The following is a 13,515-nucleotide window of genomic DNA, read 5'->3' as shown; positions in this document are numbered from 1 at the left end:
CTCCAGAGAGGACACTTGAATTGCTAACACAATGTCGTCTGCATAGATGAATTTATAGGATAATGTGATAGGAATATCATTGGTATAGAGTTTGAATAGTGTGGGCACTAAAACGGATCCTAATCTCTGTGATTTACTGGCAGATTCACCAAGGTGTACGGTGAATCTTCCATCACTCAGCATCTTGGTGATGAGTCTGATTGTTGATTGGCATGAGAAAGCTAATGATAACTTCAGCAGGAGACCTTTGCACCATACAGTATTATATGCAGAAGAAAAGTCAATGAATGCTGCCACTGTTTTTAATTTTTGCTGGTAGCTAGATTTTATATAGCTGGTTAAGGCCAGCAGCTGGTCTTAGCAGGTGCGACTGGTTCTAAGGTGATGCCTTGCAAATATGAGAACATTTCTGTTGATCTTTGCATGGTGGCCTTCATTCTCCAGGTGAGTTTCTTGTAGCACTAGGACATCAACGTTTTGAGTCCGCAAGATGATTGCAATGTAATCACATTTTGTGTTAGGCCCTCGATAAAGAGCTCATAATTCACAGCAAAGGTCCTATTTGAAGGAAGGTTTGGCCCTGACCGGGCCCATTCTGTCACCAATTTGATGACCTCAAATATATGGCTTGTAAACTGGTGTCAGGTGAATGACACTGTAGCCATAAATGTCTCCATATATTTGATAAACCTCAACTAGTAAGAAAGTAGTTTATTCAGAGAAGTATTATGAACTTTTACATATTGGTTTTTGGCTCCTACATACGAGGCTGAAAGAACAGACTTGAGTTATCAAAAGCAGCTGCTCATGAATGACACTAAGTAACTCCATCTACTATGTGTTACCAGTGTTGATGGGACCAAATTCTTGCATGCAGGTCAGTCACTTGGTACAAAGTTGCCTTAGCAGAAAATTGCCAAAGGCTAAATGTCTCCTGCTTTGAAAATTAGCATGATCTTGGTGATTACTGTGGCTAGATGCCTAAACAAATTTCAGTGGGAGGCAGTGCTTCTGTGACAGCTGCTTAATCCTGGATATTATTGCCAGAGTGGTGAGAGTAGGTTAGACCTATTTCTACTTACAACTTGGAGGAGGAGGAACAGGGCAAGTGCAAGCCTGAATGCCGGTCAGGATTTAAATAGTGTCTCTTCACTGTTTGATGTAGCCAGTTGAATGGTTTGGTAAAGTCCAAGACTTGTATTTCCAGAAGCAATGAAGAAATTTCCTTTTCTGTTGACTTTGGTCTTGGATCTTGCAAGATGTTGAGTGTGCAGCCCTAAATCCAGTTAAACACGTACTTGACTTTAAGCATGAGAGAAGTCCCTTTAAAATTAATGGGAGCCAATCACCTTTAACAAGTTGCTCTTGTCAAGTTAATTTTTAGCTCTGTCTGGTAACAATTTGAAAATAAAATGTTTCTCCATCTCCCACAAGAAACAGGTAAGCATGGCAGAGAACAGAGCTAATTTTGGCAAGGGGTGAGAAGACAGAAGTAGAAATCCCGTTACCCTGCATAAATTGGCACAGAATACATCCTATGATAGTGTCTTCTCAAGATGTCCAGCTTTACATCTTCTCCATCTATTAGGAGTGAAATAAACATAAGTAAATTGCTAAGGGCCATATACAAGGACTTAAATAGACAGTTTCTTTTGGTGGCAATGAGAGAGGTGAACCTAGTTCCCAGAGTGCCATGCTGAACCCGTGTCTTGGGAAAACAGCACCTCAGCTGTTTTCATTTCACATAAACTTCCAAAGTTTTAGCTGGGCTATTCAGTGGATCTTTGAGGAATTGGTGCTCAATTCCAGATGAAATTCAGTATGAGTTGGGTACCTAACTTCCTTAGGTTCCTTTGAAAGCCCCCTCCTTCCTTGTTAGCCTCTCATTTGCAAGAGCAGGACTGTGTTCTCATCAGGCAGTCTGCTTTGCCTCTGCTCCCTGTCTTGTGGTATTGGTGGAAGGATGATGCAGTGCTTATGATATTAGCCTGACTTGGGAGTCATGGGTTCAAGCTGCCTCTGTTCAACATCTGTAAAATGGGGGGATAGTACTTCCCTATCTCACGGGGAAGGATAAATACATTAAAGACTGTGAGGTGCTCAGATACATCAGTAATGGGGGCCATGTAAATACCTAAGATGTTCTTGAATAAACTTGTATTGCATTTAAAAAAAAAACTCCCATGGACTTCACTGGGCTTTGGGTTAGGCTCTCAGAGAGGAGGAATAAATTCACTATGCAATATTGTAAAAATGTAACTTATCAGAAAATTCTAATTCCAAATCTTCAGGCATTCCTCCCAACACACTAATATTACACGTCTCTGCATTGCTTCCCCGTAACTCAATTTTATGAAATAAAGAAGCATTGTCTTTAGTGATAACAGTTAATGTCTTTAAGCTATCATTCTGCATCTAAAGTCCTGCATCACTCTTGATATGCATTCATCAGCAGGTTCTGATTGTTGTTGGGGCTTTTTCTTAGAAAATCAATATTATTTGAATTAAGAGAATCAATCTTAGATCCCCTCGAATCAAATGGAGTTGGAAAGCCTGTATGGCAGTAGAGATAGCATCCAATGTGATTTTAGACTGTGTTTATGAAAAATCTTGATGTGAGGGTGCCAGCTGATCAGCTGTTTGGACAGTCTCTATAGCAATGCTGCATGGGGAGAATGCAAAGGGGAGTATAAAATAATAAAACCAGCTTCTCTTACTCTCCTGTACTATTCATGAAAAATTGATATCTTTATCAAATTCCTTTATTTTCCTTATTATTCAGTCATTTCTGAGGAGACATTTCAAAGAAAGGAAAGAAAGAAAGAGTCTGATGTCTCCTTTAGACATAACACTATGCATTTAATCCATAATCGGGAAGAAAACACACTCTGAGATTGGGCTGTAGTATAAAATGGAGAAAGACCTCAGTTCCTGCTTTGATGATGATATATGAATAGCCTAATTAAGGAAGGTTTCCCTCATAGGTATTCACAAAAATAAAACTATTTTATTAAATAGATTCAACTATTATCTGAAGACCGAGTGACATAGGCCTCAAAACATCAGTAAATTCTTCATGTAGATGGAGGTGAGATGGACAGCCCCACCAGCGCAGAGGCAGACGTTAACTATTTTACTTACATGTCCTGAAACAATTGGGGATCCATAAAAGGCAGTGACTAGTCAAACCTAGTTTTGACTAGGATGTCAAGCAATTAAAAAAATTATTCGCGATTAATCACACAATTAAAAAAATTAATCATGTGATTAATCGCACTGTTAAACAATAATAGAATACCATTTATTTAAATATTTTTGGGTGTTTTCTACATTTTCAGATATATTGATTTCAGTTACAACACAGAATATCAAGTGTATAGTACTCACTTTATATTTATTTTTTATTACAATTATTTGTACTGTAAAAAACAAAATAAGCAGTATTTTTCAATTCACCTAATACAAGTATTGTAATGCAATCTCTTTATTATGAAAGTTGAACTTACAAATGAAGAATTATGTATTAAAAAAAACTGCATTCAAAAATAAAACAATGTAAAACTTTAGAACCTACAAGTCCACTCATTCCTACTTCTTGTTCAGCCAATCGCTCAGACAAACAAGTTTGTTTACATTTGCAGGAGATAATGCTGCCCGCTTCTTGTTTACAATGTCACCTGAAAGTGAGAACAGGCGTTCTCATGGCACTGTTGTAGCCGGCATTGCAAGATATTTATGTGCCAGATGCGCTAAAGAGTCATATGTCCCTTCATCTTCCACCACCATTCCAGGGGAAATGCGTCCATGCTGATGACAATTCTGCTCGATAACAATCCAAAGCAGTGCCTGTTCATTTTCATTATCTGAGTCAGAGGCCACCAGCAGAAGGTTAATTTTCTTTTTTGGTGGTTCAGGTTCTGTAGTTTCCGCATCGGAGTGTTGCTCTTTTAAAAGTTCTGAAAGCATGCTCCACACCTCACCCCTCTCAGTTTGGAAGGCACTTCAGATTCTTAAACCTTGGGTCGAGTGCTGTAGCTCTCTCTAGAAATCTCACTTTGGTACCTTCTTTGCGTTTTGTCAAATCCGCAGTGAAAGTGTTCTTAAAATAAACATGTGCTGGGTCATTATCCGAGACTGCTATAACATGAAATATATGGCAAAAAGCGGGTAAAACAGAGCAGGGGACATACAATTCTGCCCCAAGGAGTTCAGTCACAAATTTAATTAACACATTTTTTTTTTTTAGCATGGAATCATGTCCCTTGGAATGTTGGCCAAAGCATGAAGGGGCATACGAATGTTTAGCATATCTTGTACATGAATACCTTGCAATGCCGGCTACAAAAGTGCCCTGCAAATGCCTGTTCTCGCTTTCTTGTGATATTGTAAATAAGAAGAGGGCAGCATTATCTCCTGTAAATGTACACAAACTTTTTTGTCTTAATGACTGGCTGAACAAGAAATAGGACTGAGTGAACTTGTAGGCTCTGAAGTTTTATGTTTTGTTTTTGAGTGCAGTTATGTAACAAAAAAATCTACATTTGTAAACTGCAATTTCATGACAGATTGTTTGTACTATGGTACTTGTATGAGGTGAACTGAAAAATACTATTTCTTTTGTTTATCATTTTTACAGTGCAAATATTTGTAATAAAAATAATATACACTTTGATTTCAGTTACAACATAATACAATATATATGAAAATGTAGAAAAACATCCAAAATATTTAATAACTTTCAATTGGTATTCTATTGTTCAACAGTACAATTAAAACTGCGATTAATTTTTTAAAGTTAATCGTGTGAGTTAACTGTGATTAATCGACAGCCCTAGTTTTGACATTAGTATACAAGTGATTTTATCAGGTTTTTTTGGCTCAAGTGGGAAAGGTTATATAAAAATTACAAAGGGAAAGTGAGAAAGCATTCTGCAGCAGCTCTGAGATGGATTTTTCTCTCATAAAAATTTCTTTTTCTTGGCAGTCTGACCTCCCACTATTTTATGGTTATTATGGGAAGCATCTTTTAATACAAAAAAATCATTATTATTAATTATTAGTTTGCAGTGATGCCCATGAAGTGCTAGGCACTTTTCAAACATACAAGAAGGGACATAGCTTCTTCCTGTAATAGATAGAGTATTTGGGTGGATGAAAGGGGAGTACTTTACTTTTTATTCTTTATATGTGGTCCTCTACTTATAAGATCTGATCAGTGTCTGGCTACCATGAAAGCCACATACTGTAGAGTATCCTCAAGTTATCATCTACTTGATAAATCGTAACTTAACTTAAATTCATTTTAATATATTCAGTGCTCCAGTTTTCTCTGAGTCATCTGGCTCCACCGATAACAGGGTCTCAATTGTTGCAAAACATCAGATCTGTCAGGCTTCCTGTGTTGACCACTCCTGTGGGACATAATTACCATATGTGGGGAAATGTGACTGAATACATTAATTCCATCTCTGAATTGGTTTAGGGTAGACTCTATTTGTTCCATTTGTTTTCCTTTGAATCACGAAAATGTTTCTGAAAAACATGTATTTTGATTTGGACTGTTATAAAAATAGAGATAAAAAGTATGTTAGAAAGGATATCTCCAGAACACATGATATTTTGAATCTTTAAGCAGCTTGACATATATCTGTTTCTCTAGGTTTCTTTTAAACTGAGAAACTAGTTCATAATGGAAACATTTTCTCAGGATAATTAGCAACTCTTAAGTGATTACAAAGTAGTTGGTGTATAGTTGGGGAGGAAAAAAAGATATATGATAAATGGAAGAGAGAAAATCCAGTGTGCACAAGAAAATGAAGGCATCCAGATTCAAGCAAAAAAGTTCACGTATACTGTTAACAATTTACAGGTTTTTTCTGCTTAAAGGGCTCAACAGGATAATGCGCCCTACAGAAAGATATGCAAAATAAAACACTAACTTCTTTTAATTAATAAGAAAAAAATAATGACCTATAAAGATGATAGGAGTTGTTATGACAGAAGCTGAGGAAAGCAAGCAGAAAACACTGACTCATGAGTGAAAAGCTTAAAAAAAAGAAATCAGATGTGCAAGTAGTCTAGCTTGGGCAGTCAGCTCTTACACAGAGAGTCAGGCTGGCAACCCACCTAGGCAATAATACTGAGTAATATTTCTATTAGGGTGGACATTGGTTGAGCAGTGTCTCCAATTATAAGTACAGTAAAGCCTCACTTAACGTTGTAGTTATGTTCCTGAAAAATGCAACTTTAAGTGAAACAATGTTAAACGAATCCAATTGTCCCATAAGATTTAATATAAATGTGGGGGGTTAGGTTCCAAGGAAATTTTTTTGGGGCAGACAAAAGGCATTATACTGTATACTGTACAGAACTGTACTGTGGTTAGGAAGTGCCCCTGGCTTACCCCACATAGGCACAGCTCGTTGCAGGCAAGGATGCTAGGAAGCACCTTTGCAGCAGCAGCGGCAGCTTCCCCGGAGAATAGGCTCGGATTTTGCCAGGAATGCTCCTGGCCCGCCTCTTCCTGTTCCCGCTCCACTCCAGGCCCACTTCTTCCCACCCCCACTCCACCTCCTTTCCGGAGCACGCCACATCCCTTTCCCCCCCCCCCCAAAGTCCTAAGCGCCGCTAAGCAGCTGTTTGGCAGCGCTTAGGACTTTCTGTGAGGGAGGGGGAGGAGTGGAGACACGGTGCTTCCCCGAAAGGGGAAACGCTGGGAGGGAGGGGGAGGAGACGGAGAAGTGGAACTTGTGCAATGCTCCCTTGTAAAGTCGCTGCTCTTACACACACTCTTACAAGCAGGCAGCCAAACGATGTTATAAGGGAGCATTGCACAACTTTAAACGAGCATGTTCCCTAATTGAGCAGGGACGTAACATTGAAACGTTAAGTGGGACAATGTTAAATGAGGAGTTACTGTAATAAATATGCTTTGACATCAATCACAAGCATCTTGTTCCGCTGTATCCCATATACTCCTTCTTTCTAAATTCTCAGTGTCCTTCATGCACATATAGGTTTGACACCTATATCAGCTTGCTGGGCAGGGCAAACTTCTCATGTCATCCCATTGTGACAGTTGATTTTTAATAGCCTGACACTGAATCACCACATTGCAATGCAACATCATGACATCAAGATGCAGAGTCATCATGTTGTAACACAATGCTATGAGGTCGTGATGCAAGATTAGGTCATGATGGTGTAACGCCAGTCCTGAAAGATATTTTTTGAGACATTACAGCCAAATTTTCAAAAGTGGCCTCTTATTTTTGTGCACACAAAGTTATGCAAGCATGCCTGTTTGGATATGCAGTTACTAGGCTCAAAATTACAAACCACTATCAAAAATTTGGTCCATTGTTATGTAGGATACAGGAGAGCTCAGGCAAAATTGGGATGGAAGCATGCTTATGAGCAATAAAGCATAGGGATTTATCCTAGAATTATTTCTTTTCTGTGTCTCTTTATGGGTCTTGAATACCCCTACGCATAGGCGCCGACTTCCTCTCAATCCCCCTCCACCCCAGGCCTGCCCCCACTCCACCCCTTCCTCCAAGCCCCCACCCCTGCCCTGCCTCTTCCCGCCCCTGCCTTCCCTCAACGCCCCACCCCCACCCTGCTTCTTCCCACACCTGCCCCACCTCTTCCCACCCCTTCCACCAAGCATGTTCCATCCCTGCTCCTCCCCTTCCCTCCCAGCGCCTCCTGTATGCCATGGAATAGCTATTCCAGAGCATGCAGGAGACACTGGGAGGGAGGGGAGGAGTTGATCAGCGGGGCCACCAGCGAGTGGGAGGCACTGGGAAGAGGAAGGGAGCTTGGCTGCCAGTCGGTGCTAAGCACCTGCTAATTTTTTTCGGTGGGTGCTCCAGCCCTGGAGCACCCTTGGAGTCAGCACCTATGTCACTAAGATTTGCTTGCCAAAGCGTGTTTACTAGTGCTAAGTGAACTGTAGCTGCAAAAGATTCATCATTTGTATTGCACTAAATTGCCTAGAGAGATTGTGGAATCACTCCATCACTGAGATTTTTAAGAGCAGATTAAAAAAACACCTGTCAGGAATGGTCTAGAGAATACTTAGTCCTGGCATGAGTGCAGGGGACTGGACTAGATGACCTCTCGAGGTCTCTTACAATTCTCTGATTTAATAATGTTGCCCTTAGCCTGAGAGGATAGCCAATATTTGGGGCCTTACAGGGTTATTTCCATTAGTAGGAGAAATTGATGATAGAATCAGTTAGTTCTTTGATGCAATCCTGTTTATTTACGAAGACTATATATACAAAGTCTTTTCCCCTGAACACAGAAGCAGGAAGCAGTTTCTTTGTTCAGAAATCTGTGCTCACTTTCCTGTCGGTCCTGTGTCTCAAGGAGTTCTGTTTCTGTTCCCTCTCCAGGCTATGCTATCATCTGCTTCTCTGGCTGCTTTCTGCTCTCGACCAACAGACACACACACGTCCACCAATCAGTTCTTCAGCCTCTGCATTTTCAATCAGTCCCAGAGACACCCTTGTTATTCTCCCTGAGTTAGTTCTTGTTCAGCCCTTTCCATGCTGGTCTGTGCCTTCAGCAATGGTTTCTATTGTTTCAGCTTTCCCTGAACAAATGGGCATTTAATTGCTCCTTCATTTAGCATGAATGAAAGGTGGCTAGTGCATCCACCAGCTTCAGCAAGATAATGTGATTGCCTAAAAACTTGCTGGCCTCCAACAACATCTTCTAGTCTAGCACAACAGTAATAATGTATTTTCCACATGTTAGTATCGGGAGATCCTAAACCTCACTTTCGAGCAGAAAGGAAAGATTATTCACCAGTAACTGTAGTTCTTTAAGAGTGCTGCCTCTGCATTACCACCCCCATTCATGTCATCTTCAGCATTCTACCATCATCGGGCTCTGAGGTTTCCTTGGAAGGGACTGAGGCAGGTGGGCCCCAACTACCTTTTTACAACCATTGCTCCAAGCATTCATTTCCAGCATCCTAATGAGCCCTACTTTTGAGAAAGTACCTGAAGCTACAATAAAAATAAAGCTCATCTATGCAGGAGAAAGAACTTACTCAGGGGCCAGACCAAGATTGTGGAATAAACGCCCCAGCAGCTAAAGACCATCACAAACCTCAGCTCCTTCTAGTGTAAGTGCAAGGTGCATTTCTTTGACCTTGCCTTTTCTAACATAAACATATAATGTGTGAGTATATAATATATTTTATTGGATCAACTTCTGTTGGTGAAAGAGACAAGCTTTTGAGCTTACAGACTTCTTCTTCAGATCTGAAAAAGGTACTCAGGTCTGGGCTAAACTACAGACTTCTACTGGTATAACTACGTCACTCAGGGGTGTGGATTTTTCATACTCTTGAGCGATGTACTTATACCTACCTAACCCCCCATGTACACAGTGATGTACTTATACCTACCTAACCCCCCATGTACACAGGAGAGCTTCTCCCGCCAACCCAGCTGCCACCTCTCAGGGAGGTGAATTAAGTATACTGACATGAGAGAGCACTCTCCCATTGGCTTGGAGCGTCTTCATGAAAGCACTACAATGGCACAGCTGCATCGGTGCAGCTATACCCATGCAGTGTTTTAAGGGTAGACTTGCCTACAGAGTGTGTCAGCTAAAAACAAGGTGGAACAGATTGTTTAGCATAAGAAGTTAACACATACTGTAAGAGACCTTTCAAGGGGTAGTGCCCAGTTAACATCTCTGGAGTCATAGAACAAAGAAGCAGGGAGAGGGGGGAAGTTAGTGGATTACAGATTGTTGTAATGAGCCATAAATCCAGTGGCTTTATTAAGTCCATGATTTTTAGTGTCTAGCAAAATTATGAATTTAAGCTCCCAGGCTCGTCTTTTGAAGGTGTTATGCAGGTTTCCTTTGAGGATGAGGACTGAGAGGTCAGATATAGAGCGATCACTTTGTGAGAAGTGTTCACCCACTGGGGATATGGTGTTTTTGTCTTTTATCACTTTCTTGTGTGAGTTTATTCAAGAGCCTAGCGATTGTCTCATTTCACTCACACACTTGTTGTTGGGGCATTTAGTGCATTGGATGATGGACATCACATGCTGTGATAGCTGTGTTCAGGGGCGTATTGACCACCGTACCAATAGAGATATGTCTACAAGTTTTGCATCAGTTGTTACGGCAGAGTCTGGTGCTGCTTTGAGTTGGTGTGTCCTGGCTTGCTTCTGACGATGTGCTTGGCAAGGTTGGGGGTTGTTTGAAGGCAGAAGGGGCAGGGTTGGGAAAGATTTCTTTCAGGATCGGGTCCCCATCAAATATGGATTATAATTGTTTAATGATACCCTGTATGGGTTAAAGTGTGGGATGTTAGGTGACAACTAGATATGTGCAGTTAGATCAGATTTTTTTCCATATTGAAGCAGATTCTTTCGAGGTATTTGGGTAGCCTGTTCCATGATGCCATCTAGTTCTGAGACCAACATGGCTACAACAACACTGAACAATAACACACACACTACAAAACAAAACACTGCCAACTACACACACTTTTCCACCTGGGGAGAGGATGAGAGAACAAATATGACAGACGTTAGTCCCATTGCTCTGTGCATTAGTGGAAGGTGCTCAAATACTACAGTGATGAGCACAGAATAAGAACCTGAAAAGAATAGAAAGTCAGTGGCACCGGGTATTCACCCTACAAGAAAAAAATTGTGAAAATGTAGAATTCCTTGTCAGTCATCTTTCTTTTTTGTCAGTAAAGAAAGAAGTTATGACTTAGAAAACACCCAAGGAGAAGTCTTTTGAGAAATCTGACATTTTTACTTAGTCCCATTTCTGGAGATAATCACATTTTAATAAATCAGAATGCATTTACCATGTGTACAAGGCACAAAGTTTGATTGATAAGGTAAGAAGACAATAACAATAAAATCATTTAAACGTAAGATACTAGGTTTTTCTCTATCCAACTGAAATTTTGCTGGGCGATTTTGTTATTAGAAAGATACCTTCTGACCTTTCATAACACATAGAGGAGAGGCACACAGCATGCTAGAAAGTCAGCTCAGTGTTCTCTCTTCTGTCCTAGCTCAAGTTCTCTGACTTTTGACTGGTCAATTAGAGTAAAAATTTCCTTTGATGCCTGAGAAAATTCTTGAGTAACATAAGTTCATCTGGCTGCAAATTCAAATATCTATGGAGCTGAGAATATATGACTGAATTAGTTAATTTCTGTCTTATGCAATTCTAATATTCAGGCATCTGATGAAAACAACACAGAGTTCAATAATAAATCCATAGAGAAATAATAGGAAGGAGAAGGAAATAGGGAGAAAAGAAATATTTTCACTTGTAAAGAGAAAAAGATCAATGAAGCAGAGAGATGCAGGAAGGCTGAGATGGCAAGAGCTGCAAAGAAGAAGTTTCTTGCTCTAACAGGTGTTTGGGACATAGTTTATGTAAAGTATAAATGTATAAAATTATTCTCTCTGACATTATTCTCTTTTGTTCCACTTTATAATGCACTTCACGCTTTGGGCTGTTTCACCACATGTGGTCTCTTACCTCCAGCGTGTAGTGCCTGTGGTCCCAATCCTGCAAACAGTTACACATGTGCTTAACTTTACTATGAGTACTCATGGCAGTAAAGCATGTGCATAACTGTTTGCAGGATTGGGTCTTATAACCCATCAGTCATTGTTACCAGAACCTTCCTAAGATTTGCCTGTTTCCAAGTGGGTTAACTTGACTAATGCATCAACCATATACATTTTAGATGGTAAGGTCTTCAGTGCAGGGACTCTGTCTTACTACTGTGTTCAGACTGCATCAAGCACAATATGGTTCCATCTTGATTGAGGCGTCTAGGTGCTATTACAATACAAATAAATACGTAAATTAAATAATGAAGGTATGTCCCGATACTGTTTTTTAATTGTGCAGTAATGACTTCTTTATAATAGTATCACATGGTTGTATTGAAAGCTGATAGTAGCATAAATAAGCAAATCGCAGCAGGATATATCATCAATTTACTTTTTAAAAATCCTGAGACATTTGGACAGATAAAGGACTCTGTTCCTTTAAATAAAATGTCCTGCAATAATAAAACTTCCATCCATTAACAGTTAAAATATGTAGCGAAACCACGCTTCATCACTAAATCTCTTTAAATAAATGTAGCAACCTCAACCAGCTTCTTCCATGCATTTGCTTGCATCTTATTAGCATTATAAAACTGAATCTATAGCAACAGATGAAAGTCTGAACAGCAAGCCATCTGCTATTATAAATTCATGCATTTTTTGCTTCCAGAGCAACAAAACATTAGGGAACAAAGGAATAGTGATATTACAATATCTAATCCAGTCCTGTCTCTTTTGTTCATTTTAGCACAGGATAGTTTGATCTCTGGTAGGTCAAAAAGTCATTGGGTGAAATCTGAGCTGTGTTGAAGTCAATGGCAAAACTCTGACTTCATAGGGGCCAGGATTTTGACCAGAGTCTTATAATTATTATTATTCATTTATTATTTGCATTACAATAGCAACTAGAATCCCCATCTGAGATCAGGGCACCAATGTGCTAGGTGCTGTACAAACATATAGTAAGAGGCAGTCCCTGCCCCAAAGAGTTTATAGTCTAAATAGAGAAGACAGTGGGAGGGGAAACAGAGAGGTAAGTTGACTTGCCTACATCACAGAGCTGGTCCATGTCAGGACTGGGAATAGCACCCAGTTCCGCCCACTGCTCTACCCGCTGGCCCACATTAACTCTTAAAGATAAAAAACAAATCTCTTACTTGAGATCTTGTTCATGTTGTTATGTAGGAGAAGCTTAAACTAATGGATAAAACTAACAGTGTGTTATACATTGATTTCCAGGTCATAGACTTATACTGGGGAGTAGAAACAGAAGAGTGGGACAGTCCTGAGCTCCAGAAGACTCGTATGAAGCTGTTAGAAGATTGCTTGAAAACTTCTACAGGTCCATGTTTTGTTGTGGGTATACAAATAATGCTTTACATTAAAACAAAAATACATTGATAGCTATCCTAGCATCTGTAGTGCAGTTAAAGGCTTTTTCCTAGACAAATGCATTTTCTCTTTTACTTCTAAAATATTTCTTGTATACTTCTTACTATACATTTAAAATATCAGACTTGAGATTTCCCAGACGGTGCTGTAAATTGACAATGGATATTTGACATCAGTAAGGGAGGACTGGCCCTTCACAGCCAGCCCATTTTGGGGGGTTTGGCGCCCCCACTTGGAGGGCACTGTGACTGCTGGCCAATGGCAGCACTCCTTGGTTAGGGAATTAATTCCCAGTACTTCTCCCAAGTTCTGGTATTGGCAGGCCAACAAGGGCTTGCCTATAAAAGAACAGCAGCAGGCAGAGGTTATCCTCTTCAATCCATTCTCTGCTGGTGTGCCTGACAGGCCAAGGAAATCGTAGGATGCTATTTCGATCTGAACATCAAAATGGGAGATGGTCAGTGACAGCCTGGGAAGGCTGTGGCTATCCTCCCTCTCTCAC

At 40.1% G+C, this 13,515-nt stretch overlaps 1 protein-coding gene across 1 annotated transcript in view; it reads left to right on the top strand.

Annotated features, from left to right (window-relative positions):
- Nucleotides 1–13,515, top strand: part of NWD2 (NACHT and WD repeat domain containing 2) — a 140,517-nt gene that overhangs the window by 53,221 nt on the left and 73,781 nt on the right. The window contains exon 3 of the mRNA XM_024210392.1: nt 12,861–12,977. Coding sequence (XP_024066160.1) covers nt 12,861–12,977 — 117 coding nt within the window. The remainder of the gene's footprint in view (nt 1–12,860; nt 12,978–13,515) is intronic.

The sequence above is a fragment of the Terrapene carolina genome, unplaced genomic scaffold (assembly GCF_002925995.2).
Source record: "Terrapene carolina triunguis isolate 2854851 unplaced genomic scaffold, T_m_triunguis-2.0 Scaffold66, whole genome shotgun sequence".
Lineage (NCBI taxonomy): Eukaryota > Metazoa > Chordata > Testudines > Emydidae > Terrapene > Terrapene triunguis.
This window is presented reverse-complemented; position numbering and strand designations above follow the sequence as displayed.